At 43.2% G+C, this 12,500-nt stretch overlaps 2 protein-coding genes across 2 annotated transcripts in view; one reads left to right on the top strand and one right to left on the bottom strand.

Moving 5' to 3' along the window:
* cog7 (component of oligomeric golgi complex 7) overlaps positions 1-7,564 on the bottom strand; it is a 30,586-nt gene extending 23,022 nt beyond the window's left edge. The window contains exons 1-6 of the mRNA XM_063221223.1: positions 7,357-7,564; positions 5,580-5,759; positions 4,922-5,070; positions 3,404-3,520; positions 801-969; positions 260-342 (exon numbers count right to left, since the gene is read on the bottom strand). Coding sequence (XP_063077293.1) covers positions 260-342; positions 801-969; positions 3,404-3,520; positions 4,922-5,070; positions 5,580-5,745 — 684 coding nt within the window. The 5' untranslated portion in view covers positions 5,746-5,759; positions 7,357-7,564. The remainder of the gene's footprint in view (positions 1-259; positions 343-800; positions 970-3,403; positions 3,521-4,921; positions 5,071-5,579; positions 5,760-7,356) is intronic.
* Positions 7,565-7,800: 236 nt separating this feature from the next.
* Positions 7,801-10,965, top strand: LOC134466948 (uncharacterized). Its single transcript, XM_063220875.1, has 7 exons — positions 7,801-7,878; positions 8,719-8,746; positions 8,836-8,902; positions 9,007-9,192; positions 9,849-9,958; positions 10,663-10,895; positions 10,952-10,965. The coding sequence occupies exons 3-7, from the start codon at positions 8,837-8,839 to the stop codon at positions 10,963-10,965; spliced, it is 609 nt and encodes a 202-aa protein (XP_063076945.1). The 5' UTR covers positions 7,801-7,878; positions 8,719-8,746; position 8,836.
* The last annotated feature ends 1,535 nt before the right edge of the window (positions 10,966-12,500 follow it).

Genomic DNA, 12,500 nt, shown 5'->3' with positions numbered 1-12,500 from the left:
ATCTCTGCAGATGCATCTCAATCCCGATTTGTACTCTGTCTTTTCCTGGAGTCGTAATGGAGGATATTGGTGAAAATTTGATTGACAGCATTATGGGGGCAAGAGGTAGTCAACCTATCCCGTTTACATTGAACCATAAGTAAAAATAACTCCCAATAGAAACTCTACGAGACGAAACAGGAAGTTGTGAAATTTTGACAGATCTGGATGTGAACTGTGTGCTACGATTCTTTATAATGTTCATGTCTGTGAACTTCACCTTATGGCACTTGTAGTAGTAGGCCAGAAGCTGTGGCATCCTGTCCATCTCACTGAAGACTTTTACAAACAGCTTGGCTTGGTCTGTGGAAACACATAATCACACATTATACTTAACAGACACGGTCAAAACACATACAGTGTGTACGTACACACACACACTCTGCAGCTACAACTGTTTCTTCTGCCACAATTTGAAAATAGAAAAATAATCGAATCGCATTGCATCGGATAATAAGATATCTATGTTGAATCGTATCGTCATGGAGGCTGTGATTTACTAGCCAGGCTGTGCCCTCCTGGAGACGCAACACTTTCAGCATTGCAACTAGTCAGGTCAAGAGCAATACAAGTACTGTCTGAGTTCCCGAAAATATGGGAACTCCTCCCACTTTGACAGTTAGCCAACAACCATAAGCAAACCAAACGAGGTGAATCAACCATGCCGTTTGGGAAATGTTAATTTGTATGCTCTTGTTCAGACCAAGTCTCAAAGACATTTGAATGTCAATGATAATCAGGCAAGTGAGTTCCATCCCCACCAATGGATAAGGAGTTGAAGGTGGCGACGATCTGTGGGCTGGCGAGGGCCTCCAGCCGGTTCTTCAGGGCCTCCAGCTGCACACACTTGTCACTGTAGTCTGGCGTGTCCACCAGCATTGCCAGGCTGCCCTGCATCGCCGCCAGCTTGTCAGAGATCAGAGCAACATCCTATACACACACACACACACGCACACACACACACACGTACACACGTACACACGTACACACGTACACACACACACACACACACGTACACACGTACACACACACACACACACACACGCGTACACGCGTACACACGTACACACGTACACACGTACACACACGTACACACACGTACACACACACACACACGTACACACACACACACAAACACTCACACACGCGCGCACACATGCATGTCCACACACGCACACAAAAGAAAACCCCTCCATTTACACTTAATCATAAAAGATTATCACTGAAATACATTTGCAGAGAGCAGGATGACTCTGTCCATAGTTCCAAACTGACAGCACACACATGCTCATCATACCATGGCAATGCATACAAGATTACAATGCAACTTTTCATCTAATGACTAATTGTACTCTACTCTCTAATGTCTACGTAGTCCAAGGGAGCGGTAATTCAAGGGATCCTGAATTTAAAAATGCCACCAGTGTTTATATATACACTTTTTGTTCTCTACCCATTTCAATACGTATGCACACAGAACAACACGACAGACCTAAAACTCATACAAGAAGGCACCTTACATGAATATCTTCCCACGCACACATTTGGTATTTGGTGCGTCACAAAGACGCGCTGTGCACTTTGTGTAGCTTTATCCGTCTTCAGACACTCACATGAACAGCTTTCGAAACCTGACCTACCTGAGACAGTTCATGATGGACAGTTTCATAGTTACATTTACACAGATGTTGCCGAATTAAACACTGACCACATTAGCATCTGTGACTGTGGGTGTGGGTTACTGTGGGGTCAGGCTCCATGTCCTGCTTGTCTGATGGTGCTCTAAGCTCCACATGCTGTACATGGCACTAATGTGTCCTGTAACGTTACATGTCCTTCCTTATATATATATTAATCCATTTCATCCTGGAGACACATATATGCTGCATTCAGGCTCTTGAGATTTGAGGGGTTTTTTTTCTAAACAATCTGGGTATGTTAGAGCTGAATGAACACATTCTAATGCAAAATGAGGGTCCTAGCATCCGAGGCAAATACAAACATGAAATAAGTTGCGTTTAAAAGCTGAGATATTTAGGATTTAATAGACAGAGGTCACCCTTTCCCAAAAAGGGCTTAGGCTAAAATGGGTTAAACAAGTCTTGTTGAGGGATGCAAAATGACTTTCAGTGAAAACTGACAATAAAGTATTATCATATCATGTCGTAGTGTTTTCAGACCATATTTATGATTCAGAAGGAAGGACATCAGTCAGGGTGCCACTGCATCTGTATCACTAAACTGTTGCATTGTTAGGACTCCTGTAACGATGCAAACGGCCTCTGTACTATCAACCATTGAAGTAAAAGCATTTGTGTAAATTGGCAAAAATGTATTGCAATACTACAATTATCATCAATTACGAAGCACTTCACTTCATTAGCATGAGCTTCTGGTGTGAAGGTAGCATTCATGGGTTATCATTTTTTGTTTTCCCCTGGCTTGTAAAGTAGAGTAGAGTATAGTAGACCCTGACTGTGCACAACTCAACCTCTGATTGTTGGAAACCGCTGTCTGTCAAAAAATTAGCTCACGTGGTTGGCTGCCAGTGTCTTGCCCCTCCTCACAACACCGTGTTTATAAACAACAACAAAAAACATGTATATTAAAAGGGCAGCTCTGCTGTGATTATGACAAGGGCTCTTCCATGTGAAGTGAGGTCATCTAAAGCAGACCAGATTTCAAAAGTTTTTTTTCAGTGTCACCATAAGACACAGTCATTTGCAGCACAATACATTTGGCCCAGCCAGGCTGTCGCTGTCGCGGTCTCTGTTGGCTACGCTGGAGCTCATTTCACTCCACCAACTAGGTCAGGTAACACAGCTAGAGAAAACCTTTTGCAAGGGGGCCAACCAAATTGCCTATCAGGACAGCGATGAAACCACAATGCAGTCAATCCTGGTATGACTGACGTCTAGCAACTGCATACGTCACAACCCCAAAACAGCAGCGATTGGTTACATTTCTAAAAATGTACAATGACAGTCGAGTGATCAAATCATAATGGTGCGAAGCCAGATGGCTTTCATCAAGTAAAAGAAACCAGTTGACGCATTAGGATACATTTGGACATTCTACAAAGCTGCTACAGTACATAACGATGAGGACAGACCCACAAAGAATCGGTAGGTTTCAGGACATGACAAAAAGGCACTGTAGCCAAATAAAAAGTAAAAATTGCAACCTTGAGTGCCTCAGAATTTCTCTAACTGGACCAAGTTTGAGAGCCCCTACACTGATGAGCACCACAGGGGAAAAGGTGAAGACCCAGAAGCACTCCGATTACCGTACCTATTTGTGTTTGTTTACTCATCTGAGTGAGTCGAAAGTCTCCTCAATGTCATATGGTCACTGTGTCCCTCACCTGAGTTTTGAATGTCTCTTCGATGTCGGCACTGAGCGTGCTCCACTTGTCGGCTTCCTGCAATGCCTCCGCTGCTAGCTGAATTCGAGACTTCACCTGGTCAATCTCCACCAGAACCTAAGACACACGCACATGAAATTACACACTTAGCAGCAAGGCCCTTACAGGAAGTCTCTACTTATTTCATTAGTAAAGAGGATGGAGAATGACCGTATTGAAACATGTTTACTTGAGGGAGGTATACTCTGTTGGCATTTGAAATGCACGCTTTATTTTACCCAATCACAACACTTGGTCATGACATTGAAAATAGGAATACACCCATACAGATACTGGTATCGGTATCGGCACAGATACTTGCTCATTATACTCGTACTCGTCAAACACTGATACTGTTGTTACAAGAAATCTCATCAGGTTCCATTGACTTGAAAGCAACATGGGAAAAACACTGCCTCATACATTTACTAACATTTAAATGTACATGGAAATGGACAGTGAAACAAAAATCACAGGTGGGAAAAAAGGCTGTGCATTTATTTTTACTATATGTGTTGTGGGTAAAAGTATCTGAATCGGTACTCAGTATCGGCAAGTACAGACATGAATGTACTCGTACTCATATCGGTTTTCAAAAACAGTGGTATCGTAGATCCCTAATTGAAAACAATTACTGGTGGGAGGGGTAAACTGTGTTGAAGTCTGAAATGGACCCATCCCCTCCTTTGTCCCTTCAGTCATCAATTGGCCAGCTGTCTGGAAACAAGACTAAAACCCTCTCAGAGCACTGAACCCAGATGCAACGTGGAACGTTTTTTTTTTTTTTTTTTTTAACGGACATGGCATTACTACACATGGATCTAAGCAGGGCTCAGGGGCGGAGCTATAGGGAGGGCGGGCAGGGCACTTGCCCCTGGGCCCAGGGCCCTCTCATATTGGTGGTGGGGGCCCTAGTGTGAGCTTGGCAAGCTGTATAGGGGGCCCTATAAGTGTCTTGCCCTGGGGCCCTGTGTGCAATTGTTCCGCCACTGGCAGGGCTCTAAATTAACACCAGCCAACAAGCCAAATGCTGGTGAAATTTCAGTTTGGCTTGTTGAAAAGACCATTTCACCAGCCACTTTCCATTGGTGAGTGTGCGTTTGGCTAATAAGAAAGTGTGAGAGGATGAGGATGAAGGAGGGAGGAGGGACTAGGAGGTAAAGCCAAGTGTTTTTCTTGTCCTTAATTTGTTGGTCTGTGTGAGAGGCGTGGCTTTGGTCGCGACGGGCTTCTCGTGGATTTGTGTACATTCAGCTGGGATTGGACAGTACACAACATTTTTACTTGTTAACGTTAATTAAGTAATTTTCGCGATACGCATATCGCCACTCTTGATATCGCAATTTCGACACATTTTTTCATATACTGTGCTGCTGCCTTACTGCACGTGGTGCTTGACTCCTACTCCCTCCTGAGGCACAAGGCCCGAGTAAAGGACTGGAGGAAGGATATTGACACGCAGCCTTGATCACTACATACCTGCATGGACTGAACAGTATCTTGTTCGAACTTGCGGATGTCTTCTTTCACCAAGACCATCTGCTCCTTCAGAAACGAAGCTTCCTGCTTCAGAGCCTCCACATCCCGCAACACACGCGGCATGTTTTGTACCGCCTGGATGCTACTTTCTGCAAAAGACAACATCACAGGGGAGTTAGATAACACCCTAGCTAGGGCCCCGGCCATGGCTCAGTTTGTTGCGCCCAGGTTTGATTCCGGCCGAGGGGTTGTTTCCTAATCCTCCCCTGTGTCACTCTTCCATCACTTCCCTGTCTCCCCTCAAACTGTCCTACTCAATAAAGGCAAGAAAAGGCCCAAAAATAATTACAAACCAAATAGGCAAAAGAACACACCATCTGGGTGTTAAAAGCATAGACGGTGTAAGCTTATATGATTATAAGTGTGAGATTTGGTGATGAACCTGGATATATTAATGAAAGATTCAATGATCCATTCAGAACGAGCTATCCAAGTGTAATGTTCTGGTTCACTTGGGTTAAACAAACTGACATTAAACATCTAGCATCTACATAAACACAAGTAGGCTACACTCCTACTCTGTTTATCTCACTCGCTTAAGCTCTTGACACAGAACAATGATAACAGCATCTATGTAGCAAGTTCTCAAATCAAATACCTTCGATAGAGTTGTTCACTTCTTGGATGAAGAGTTGTAACTTCATCACCAGTGTGGCGGCGTGTGCGTCTGCCTTCCCCGGGGCATCCTTCTGGGCCACTTTGAAGGCTCCATTCACCCAGTCCTTGACGTCGAAGTCATCCGCCAGGAACTTCGAGAAATCCATTTTGCCAAATGGCACTACGAGGGACATACAAAGACGAACGAAATGACCAACAAACGGCGAAATATGAATATGACATGTGTCTTCTACGGTACTAAGTGGAACAGGAGTCCAGGCGTTGGACGTCACCCCACATATCTTTTACACATGACATTAGCAACAATGATTTTAGACTTAACCCTGCACGGATGTGCCTAGTTAGTATGCTTGCCATGCGGCAAGCATACTATTGTTATTCGACCCGTTTCCGGGTTATTATTAATTTTCATCTATTTCTACGATCCATTCGTTTTGAAGAACCGCTCAAGATAGAAAATCCGTTCAAAGACTGAAACGTTCGGCTCGGTGATCCGCTTTGGATTTGTATTTTTCACAGGGCTACCTCAAACTCTCTAGCGCCACCAGCAGGTCAAAGTTGCAAATATTAACATGCTATAACTTTTGAACCGTTGGTCGGAATTTCAAAAACTTGGTATCCCTGGAATCCTTGGGCCAAGCCGAATGCAATGCACCCTATGACGTCATTTTCCGCCTGGAAAGTTTTTCCGCCATTTTGAATTTTGTGAAAATCAATAAAAATGATGCCCCGCCCACATTTTTTGACCCATCGTCACGAAAATTCTATGAGGTAATCTTCGGACTGAGATACATCTGCCCTAAAAGTCCTGGAACGATTGATCAAACCGTCTTCAAACAGGAGCCAATCAAAGTTGGCGGCGAAGACGCCAAACAGGAAGTGAGCTCATATCTCGGCAACGGCTACTTGTATCACAACCCAATTTCATACACATAATCAGCACTATCTTCAGAGGACACGTAACGATTTTCTTGTAAATGCGCCACTAGGGGGCGCTACAATAAGCAAAAATGTGTTTTTGACGATATTAGCCCGTATTTACTTCAATTCATCAAACGCTTGGTATCGCTGAAATCCTTGGGTCAAGCCGAATCCAACGCATACTATGATGTCATATTTACCATAATGAATTTCCCGCCATTTTGACATATTCAAAAATCAATAAAAATGAAGCTCCGCCCACATTTTTTGTCTGTTCGTCCTACAATTTTTATCAGACCACCATTGGACTATTTTGCACCTATGCTGAAGTTTACAGAGCAATAGCTGTAAGCATCGGCGCACAGCAGCCAATCAAAATTGACAACAAAGGCAAACTTACAGTCGAAACAGGAAGTTAGCTCATATCTCAGCAACGCCTTGACAGATCTTAACGAAATTTCTCACACATGGTCTCCAGTACACCCAGACGCTACGTACCGAATTCAGTGCAATATGGCCATTGGGGGGCGCTACAGTTGGTGAAAATGTGTTTTTGCCAATATGATACATACCAAACAGGAAGTTAGCTCATATCTAGATGGTTAACTGTATGTTGTGTATGCATGAAGGGCAGCATGTGCATTAAGGGCAAGTCATGCATGAAAGGCAAGGCGTGCATGAAGGGCAACGAATGCAAGACGGGCAAGCATACTCCAGCATTTTCTGTGAGGAAATGCAATCTAGTTTCTCTTTGATAGTCTGGGTTGCATCAAAGGTTACAATGCAAGCTGTCACTAGCTAGCTAAACAACTGAGATAACTGGTGGTTGGCATTACCAGATCAGGAAGCGTTGGCTTAGTAAATTTTCCCCATCACCGGCTTGGAAACAAACAAGAAATACAATGCCCAGGAGAAGGATATAATCATAATAACTAAGTACAGTTCAAGTAAAGCAACGGCCTCCTCCAGCGTTAATCCAGGGTGAATAACGTATATGACATGAATATCGCAGAGAGATGAAACATTTCCTGTGTTTACAGTCAGTTCCTGGTTGTGCACTCGCTATGTTACTCCCAGTTCAACTGTCATCAAGGTTCCGGGCTTTCGTTTTTGAGGTCGTTTGAGATGCAAAATAAGGTTAATGCAGCACAGAAATATGTCAGCGTGTAGTGCAAAACGATAGAATATGATAATTGTGTGTGGGGGGTCATATTGGACAGAATGGACAACAAATGTTTGCTTTGGGACGTGGCATGGTGTTACATGTAATGCTATCCGGAGTAAAACCAGCAGCAGTCCAAGCGAACCCTAGGATGGCGACGACAAAACTTGGCTTCTGATTGGAAATGTGTTTTTAGGTACGCTGATCGCTATATTTCGCTATAGGTAACACAACTACATTATGTGCGATTAATCTATTAATTAATTCAAACAAGGTTTGGGAGGGTGGTGCTCTTTTAATGTAGGCTAGGCTAGCTATTTGCAAAGAACTACTTGAAATCAGGGGTGGAAAGTAACTATTTAACATAAATGTCCTACTCAAATATCAGTAGCTTTAATGAACATTCTGTTTTTGAGTTTTTGAAAATAAGTAGGGCTTTTACTTGTACTTCAGTTCAGTAGCCTACATGTTGACCCAAGTAGCCTCACACTGACTGGGACCTGGCCTGAGTAGGCCTAAATTGTGACCACCACAGACCTATAAACTGACAACCCGACACGCACAATAATAATGTAAACTGGGTAGAGTGATGGCTGGTGCCAAGCAAGAGATAGAGGCCATGGAGGACAATATCCAAGAAAAAGAAGCATTGAATTCTAAAGAGGAAAGCTCAAGTAGGCCTATAGGCCTAACTACTTTTACTCAATGTTGGCTATAATTTATTATTTATTTATTTTATTTTATTTTTAAACTTAAACTTGGCTACATTTTAGATGTGTACTTTTACTTGAATAGCCTAGGATTTAAGCAAAGTAAATATAAATAGCCTATTTAAGATACTTTTAGTAGCCCAAATGTAGGCCCCTATGTACTTTTCCCACCTCTTGCAATGCACTCTGGAATTTGAATGATGCAAAATGTTCATCTTATTGCTTTTCTCCAGAGGAGGTTAACGTGAGTAATACTACATATGAAAAAAACAAACTTAAGTATTTGAAATAGTTAATTTGTGACTATTTCCACTTGTATTTGGCAGAGATTCCGATCAGTGAAGCACGCTGAAGGTAAAATACATCTTAGCAGCAATCCTTTGTGATGTTGTGAACTACAACTGATGCTTACTAAACAGCATGATATTTTCCTTTATCTTTAGAATGGCTGATGTTAAGACCTGCCACATTTGCCAGGCTGGTGACTTGGAGCAGTTGGAGGAGCTTGAGGTTAAGCACACTATACTTAAAAGTCATTATCATCAAAACATTCTCTAAATAAATAAAACAGGTTTAGTTAATGAAACCCACTGTGTTTTTGGTACTCTGAACAGAAAGTGTTGCCCCCTGGCTTCAGTCATCTCCTGTGCGCAAAGGAGGAGGACAGAGCGCAGCTCAAAGTCAAGCTCTCAACAAAGGAGGAGGTGGAGAAATGGCTGCAGGACTTTCAGCAGACCTCTGGGTGGACGTGGAGGAAAGCCAAGACGTATCCCCTGTCAGGCCGCTACAACCTGTTTAGAGTAAGTCATTTGGAAAGAGAGAATACAGGCTATTCCCTCCTAGTGACGCAACACCTTCAGCATTGCTTCTAGTCAGGCCAAGAGCAATACAAATATCGTTTCTGAGCTCCCGAAAAAACGGGAACTCCTCCCACTTTGTCAGGAAGCAAACAACCATTAGCAAACTAAGGGAGGCGGGCCAACCATGCCATTTGGGAAATGTTAATTGTGATGCTCTTGGTCAGACCAAGTGTCGAAGATATTTGAAAGTCGATGATAATCAGGCTAACAGAATACAGGCCCATAATGCACGCCGTACCTCCAGTGGCACATTGAAAAGTTAAGTACCATAGTGGTACAATACTATGACATAACACAAGGCCTTTAGTAATGCATGCCACTACGACATGTTCATTGCCATTCTGGTAACAGCTAATTTATAACACTTTGTCTTAACATGTTTAAAGTTCAAATAAATAAACACACACTCGCTTATATCACCACGCTAACCTCAATTGCTGCACATGTTTATAGTAAGTGAATGCGAGCGACAGAACACATGGATATGGCAGGTGAAGTGTGCTTGCTTAAAAGTTCAAATAAATAAACAGATACACACACTCACTTGAATCACCTAATTACCAAGCTAACCTCAATTGCTGTATGTATTAAAACAGAACGATTACAGATGTCAGCACAGGACGTACAGCACAGGCCCCAGGAACACTAACTGCCCCGCCACTCTCTTCCTCGCCCTCAAGAGGAGCATGGAGGGCAGGAGATCACGGTAAAGTCAGAGATTCTTTAAGTATATAGAGATATGCCAATGTAATAGGTTGCTATGGGCACCTAACATGACCAGGTTCCGGTCTGCCTAAAGGGGCGTGTCATAATACTCCTAGAATGAATAGAACAGTCCTTAGGTCTGCCTAAAGGGGGATTCCCCCCCTCCCCCTTGCAATTGTAGAACCCGGAAACAATGGGCCAATGGAACCTCTCTCTCTCTCTACTCTCTCTGGTAAAGTATACAGCTAAGTTGTAGCACTTGAACTGCACTTTCTTTTTAAAATGCGTTTTTGGGAGCTTTGTAACCTTTATTTAGATAGGACAGTTGAAGAGATGACAGAAGGAAGTAGGAGAGAGGGACGGGCTAGGGTTGGGAAATGACCCAGGCCGGACTTGAACCCGTGTCGCCCGCATATGGTACGGTGTGTTAACGCGCTGCGCCACAGCATCCCCCCTTGGACTGCACTTTCAAGATTCAATACATTTTATTTTTTGCTTATTTGTCAACACAGTAGATATGAATTTGTTTTTACACCCCCAACATCAATGACAAAATGGCACACAAATAGAAAGTAGAGTAGAGCAGAGTACTCTTATTAATCCAGAAGGAATTCATTTCAGGTAACCTATAGCACACACTTGAACGTTTAATGACAAGCTGAATCAAATCAATTGGACTTGCATGTCCCACCTTCTGTACCGCAGGGCATCTGATAAGCACATGGTCCAGGGGTTCCTGTTGTACATCAACATAAGGTCCGACCACAACCACCCCCGCCGCCTCGGCACTGACACCCTCAGCAAGCGGTGCAAGTTCAGCACCAGCACCTTCACCCAGCTGGCAGAACGGATTCAGGGAGGCCATTCCCCATCCTCTGCCCTCGATACTCTCAAGGAGGACGGGGAGCGGCACTTTCTTACTGCGTCAGCTTTGTCAGGTACAGTGCAGTCTTTTTTCTGAAAGTGTGCTCAACTCCCAATTGTTTCTTACAAGGTCTTCAGGTGTGAGCGAACAGCAACGTTCATATTTTGTAGGAATGGTTTGTGATTCTTGTATTTTATTTTAGTTGCTTAACATGACAGACAGACTCGGTTTCTATGAAATAGGCACAGTGCAGTGGAATTAAAGGGGTATGCCACTATTTTGGGGCTTAATACAGTTAAAATCGTTGGCTGGGGTTTATAAAGGTGGTAAAGTGTCTTATTTTTCATGTTAAGCGTTGTCTTGATTTAAGAGAGGTTAAAAGAGGGAGTACGTAGCTAAGCTAGTGAAAGTCAATGGATCACTGTAGCATGTAGCATGCTACATGGATGCATTGACTTTCACTAGCTTAGCGACATGCTCCCTCTTTTAACTTGTCCTAAAGCAAGACAACGGCTTACTTGAAAAATAAGACACTTTACCACCTTTATAAACCCCAGCCAACGATGTTAACTGTATTAAGCCCCAAAATAGTGGCATACCCCTTTAACTTGAGTCCATGACCCGGGGTAGTGGGCACAAATTTCTATAATTTTCCACTGCACAGGGATGCTAGACAAAGTATTAGAAAGTGAAATGCAAATTATCCTGATGATCAAAAAGACTGGTAACAAGTCTACAGTGTAGAATAAAATGCCACTATTTTATTTTTCCTTGTTATAATCTTGTACAGAAGTTCAAGCATCAACTCAATCATCTCTTTGGTCTACAATTGAAAATGTTGATGCACATATGGTTACACGATAGAGACAAAGTCTTAATTTACATTATACTTTAGATGGACAGGATATTCCTATATAAACTTATTTAGGGTCATAAATGACAATGTGTCAATGACAATACTGGGGGAGTGACACCAGTGCTACCCCCCAGAACCCTGTTTTTGCCATATAAGGTTCACTTTCTTCTCTGTCCCACAGATGATGAAGACGACTGCAGGGAACCACTGCACTCCTTAGCAGGACCAAGTAAGTGGAACCAGAGATTCTTTAAGTATAGAGATATGCCATTGTAATAGGTTGGTATGGGCACCTAACATGACCAGGTTCCGGTCTGCCTAAAGGGGGTGTCATAATGCTTCTAGCATTGAATAGAACAGTCCTTAGGTCTGCCTAGGTCTGCCTAATAGAACCCGGAAACAATGGCCCAATGGAACCTCTCTCTCTCTACTCTCTCTGGTGGAACTGATGTGATCCTGTGCGAGTTTGCTAGCCAGGCCGTGCCCTCCTAGTGACGCAACAGCTTCAGCGTTCCTACAAGTCAGGTCAAGAGCAATGCAAGTACTTTCTGAGTTCCCGCAAAATCGGGAACTCCTCCCACTTTGTTGGGAAGCCAACAATCATTAGCAAACCAAGGGAGGCCGTTTGGGAAATGCCGTTTGGGAATTGTTATGCTCTTGCTCAGACCAAGTCTCGAAGAGATTTGAAAGTCGATTATAATCAGGCTACTAGTTTGCCACTCTGGGCTTGAACCCACCACTTACCAGTCAACGCTCACGTTTGGGCATGGGAGGCCTAGAGTGATAGTTCGGCGCTACCAATACTGTATGAGGCTTCGGGAG

Source organism: Engraulis encrasicolus, chromosome 17 (assembly GCF_034702125.1).
Source record: "Engraulis encrasicolus isolate BLACKSEA-1 chromosome 17, IST_EnEncr_1.0, whole genome shotgun sequence".
In the NCBI taxonomy this organism is placed as follows: domain Eukaryota; kingdom Metazoa; phylum Chordata; class Actinopteri; order Clupeiformes; family Engraulidae; genus Engraulis; species Engraulis encrasicolus.
This window is presented reverse-complemented; position numbering and strand designations above follow the sequence as displayed.

Excerpts from the sequence above, each read along its gene's own strand:
- LOC134466948 (XM_063220875.1), top strand. The coding sequence starts at position 8,837 with ATGGCTGATGTTAAGACCTGCCACATTTGCCAGGCTGGTGACTTGGAG. Across the intron at positions 8,903-9,006 it reads AGCAGTTGGAGGAGCTTGAG|AAAGTGTTGCCCCCTGGCTT; the intron begins GTTAAGCACACT and ends TACTCTGAACAG. Across the intron at positions 9,193-9,848 it reads GCCGCTACAACCTGTTTAGA|AACGATTACAGATGTCAGCA; the intron begins GTAAGTCATTTG and ends GTATTAAAACAG.